At 35.5% G+C, this 4463-nt stretch overlaps 1 protein-coding gene across 1 annotated transcript in view; it reads left to right on the forward strand.

Annotated features, from left to right (window-relative positions):
* Positions 1 to 240: 240 nt before the first annotated feature.
* LOC145033716 (cysteine-rich receptor-like protein kinase 2) overlaps positions 241 to 4463 on the forward strand; it is a 17568-nt gene continuing 13345 nt past the window's right edge. Inside the window, exon 1 of the mRNA XM_078982272.1 lies at positions 241 to 665. Within this exon, the coding sequence (XP_078838398.1) occupies positions 265 to 665 (401 nt within the window). The 5' untranslated portion in view covers positions 241 to 264. The remainder of the gene's footprint in view (positions 666 to 4463) is intronic.

Here is a 4463-nt window from a genome sequence, read left to right on the forward strand (position 1 = left end):
GAATATAAAGTCCACTGGTTCTCTCTGTTTTTTATATTCTATTTTCACGTTCAACCTAGGATTAAGGAGCCATAGATTAGGGACATACGTACACTTGGTGTTATTTTATGTATTTTGCTTGTATGTTTATTTTAAAGTTTAGAAAGTCAACCAAAACCTCTTCATCAGTTAACTATCCCTCCTCTCTCTTCTTTTTCATGTCATATTTTTTGTCAAAGGTTGAATATTAATTTCCCTCTTTTCTCTTCTTTTGTTGGATTGCTAATGTCAGCAAGTTACTGGTTACCATGGTGGCTAACAGCCATGCTTGTCATTCTAAGCATGATATTGAATCCTAGCAGATCACAGTCAATAGTCAACAGTAGCACCATTAACATACCAATTAGATCTTTCTGTGGTCGGGTTGCTGTGATCTCTCAATCGGAATTTTCCACCAATCTCAACTCCACTCTTGCTGCACTCAGAAGGGATTTATCGGTAAATGGTTCATATTTTTCCAGAGCCCAGACCATAGGGGATGCAGATTCAGTTTATGGTACAGCCCAATGCAGGCACTACCTCACAACAGTCCAGTGCCTGGCTTGCTTCGATAGCGGGGTGTCTACATTGGCTGGTTGCACTAGCGGGAACGGTGCATATGTTATTCTTGACGACTGTTTTATCAGGTGAGTCGTTATTATATATCAATCAACATAAATAAACTCTAATTAATGAAATGAATACATATATATATATATATATATATATATATATATATATATATATATATATATATATATATATATATATATATATATATATATATATATATATATATATATTGCTTTACGTCAATCTCATTAATTTTCACATTTGTTATTTGTTGTATTCTGGTTTGTTCAGTTTTTACATTAAAAATATCGTATACTTATGTATGTAAATTATAAATATAATAAATATTATATTAAATTGAAATGCATACATTTTTTCATCCGTTATTATAAAATTTTAATTTAAAAAAGATTTATTGTTTACACTTTAATTTTTAATCTTTTTTTAATAAACTCGTATAATACATGAGTCACACACCTATTATCATAATATATCGTTTTCCATAGTTATTGTAAAATTAATGGAATATTCGATTAGACGGAAATCTGATGGAAAGAAGCATGCGGAAATACACTGATTAATTCATCTTTACCATCCCCTTTTCTCCTAACCTTGCATATTGAGCATCCTCCACTATATATTTATTTGTTTTGAATTATTTCGTTTAGGGGGGGGGGGGGGGGAGAGAGAGAGAGAGAGAGAGAGAGAGAGAGAGAGAGAGAGAGAGAGAGAGAGAGAGAGAGAGAGAGAGAGCAATTATGTAATTAAGAATGCGAGAATAAATCTAGATCATATATTTTTTTTTCTACAAACCTTCCTCTGTACCAACATGATGGAGAAAAGTATTATTCATATATAAATAAAAATATAAGTATATTCTTGTGTTTGCTGTCATCACTGTAATCTAACAAATGAAAAAACATATAACGGCAACGGCCTCATATTATTATCAAAGAAAAGTAAAAATACAATGAAAGAGAATGATATAATATATAGACTAGCTATTTATGGTTTCCTAGCTAAAATGCCCAATCATAAAACCCAAAAGATGAAGCCCAAAATCTTATTAGGGTAACATCCCCCCCCCCCCCCCCTTTTAAACTCACACTGCAATATCAACATGCATTGAAAGTTTGTCAGACAAAAAAATGGAATCGAGGAGTAGTCAACAAATTCGTAAGAATATCAGCAATCTGCAAAAAGGAAGGAACATTAGAAAAAGGGAGATAGTGCCTTTCTGGAGATGATGATGTGTGAAATGACAGTCAATCTTAATGTGCTTTGTGTGCTCAAGAAACATTGAATTCTTGGAAATCATTATCGCACACTCCTTAACAGAGTACAAAGGGATAGGCTGATACTTATATTTTGTAGAAGATCGAGAGACAACATCTTATTTCTTGCTTTTCCGTGATATCAATGAATCTCCAAGAAAAACACAATACCCAGTAGTGGACATATGATCGTAAATATCACTGTCATAATTTGCATCAGTATAGGCACGCAACTCGAGAGAAAATGTAGATGGAAACAAAAGAGTGTGAAACTGAGTACCACGTAAATATCTCAATATACGAAGAACAACTCCCCAACTAACAGTAGTAGGAGTAGTGACACACTGGCTAACCACATGAACCGCATGAGCAATATCCGGTCTTGTGACAGTCAGGTAAACCAAACTTCCAACAATGGTATGATAAAGGCTTGGATTTATTAATGGGACACCATCAGTTGGAGAGTACTTTGCATTACTCTATATAGGCATATCAACTATTTGATTATCCGTGAGTCGTAAACATTCAACCAAATATGAAATATACTTCGTTTGAGATAAAAGATAACCCTTTGGAGATTGAGCAACTTCAATCCCTAAGAAGTAACGTAGCAAACCCAAGTCTTTCATATCAAAATGGTCAGCCAAATCACGCTCTAAATACTCTATACCATCATGATCGTCACTAGTAATAATCATGTCATCGACATATAAGGAAAGAATAATCCAACCTGTATTCATACATTGAATAAATGGAGCCGAGTCATGGTTACTTGGTTGAAAACCAAGTGAAGTAATCACCGTAGAAAATTTGTCAAACCAAGCAGGAGGGGCTTGTTTGAGGGCATATAGAGCGTTCCGAAGTCGACAAACTTCATCTAGTTGGTGAGCAATACCAAGGGGAGGAGACATGTATACTTCCTCATGAAGATCACCATTTAAGAAAGCATTCTTGACATCCATCTACTAAATCTTCCATTGGTGAATGGAAGAAACTGCAATCAAGGTGCGAACAATCGTCATTTTTGCAACAGGAGAAAACATCTCGTCATTATCCATACAATAATTTTCTGCGTACATTTTTGTAACAAGTCTGGCTTTATAATGCTCAACGGATCCATCGAAACTTGTTTTGATTTTATATACCCAACGACAACCAATCGTGTGTTTTCCGGGCGGAAGCAGAACCAGATCCCATGTATGAGTCTGATAAAGAGCTGCAAGTTCCTCAGCCATAGCGGTCTGCTAAAGGGGATCATAAACAGCCTCTTTGTAGGATGTTGGCTCAAAGAGATGATGTACATTAGCAAGAAAGGAGGCAAACACCGGTGAGTAAGAGGAATAGAAAAAGTCAGCAAGTTTTGCGGACTTCTTATTAAGATAAGGCCTTGATAGAGGGTGGTCTTGATGATCTGCAGGCAGAGGATCAGTGACACGTGGTGGATCAGCAGCTAGTGGTGGATCAGCAACAAGTGGTGGATCGGTGACATGTGGTGGATCATCAAAGTCAATGCTAAATGGATCAATAGTACGAAGCTCCTCTCGGGTTGCATCATGTAACTGAACAGGAATGCTTTAGAATTGAATATGCTCCAAAAAATTGACATTGCGAGAGACGTGCATTTTTTTAATTTAAAGGATCATTGTGGATCATTGCATTGATACCCTTGCTGAACAGTACCATATCCTAGAAAAACACAAAGAGTTGATTTTGAAGATAACTTATCTCTCTCAATATGAGGCTTCAAGACAAAACATGTACTCGTAATAAAGAATAATTTGGATGTTGTCCAAAACAACATATTATAAGGAGAATTCCCCAAAGTGTACTCAGTAGGAATGCAATTAATAACATAAGTGGTGGTATGAACAACTTCTCTCCAAAACATATTGGAAACGTGAGCAAAAAGTAGTAAGGATCTGTCAGTTTCTAGTTAATGTTGTTTTTTTCTTTCTACAACACCATTCCACTGAGGAGTGTTTGTACAAGATGATTGATGTATAGTGTCATCAAATGCCAATAATTGTTTAAAATCATTGGAGGTAAATTCTCCTCTCAAATCACACCGATAACATTTTACGACAACAGAGTGTTGAGTCTTGACAAGAGCTCTGAATTCACTATATATGGTAAAAAAAGTCAGTCCCACACTTCATAAAATAGACCCAAGTATACCGAGTGTAATCATCAATGAATGAAACATAATAGTTAGCTCCCAATTAGAGGTGATTAGAGAGGGACCCCACACATCAGAATGCACAATATCAAAAGGAGCAATAAAACAAGTGGCACTTTTATTAAATGATAATATAGAAAATTTTCCCATTTTACAATCAGAAATATCATCAAATTTTAAAGAGCCTAACAAACCAGTGCAAACCGAAAACTGTAAACGAGATACTGACACATGTCCCAAACGAGAATGCCAAAGCTAAAAAACAAACGATGAATGTTTTAAACGAAAAGATGACAAATCGACACTAGATGTAGCAACATCAGCAACATGTAGCTGATCCAAAACATTGAGCTCCCCAAGTCTACGATCTATCCTAATCACCCTACGAGACTGAATGTCATGTAGACAACATAATGAATAAG

Source organism: Lactuca saligna, chromosome 3 (assembly GCF_052625555.1).
Source record: "Lactuca saligna cultivar CGN05327 chromosome 3, ASM5262555v1, whole genome shotgun sequence".
In the NCBI taxonomy this organism is placed as follows: Eukaryota; Viridiplantae; Streptophyta; class Magnoliopsida; order Asterales; family Asteraceae; genus Lactuca; species Lactuca saligna.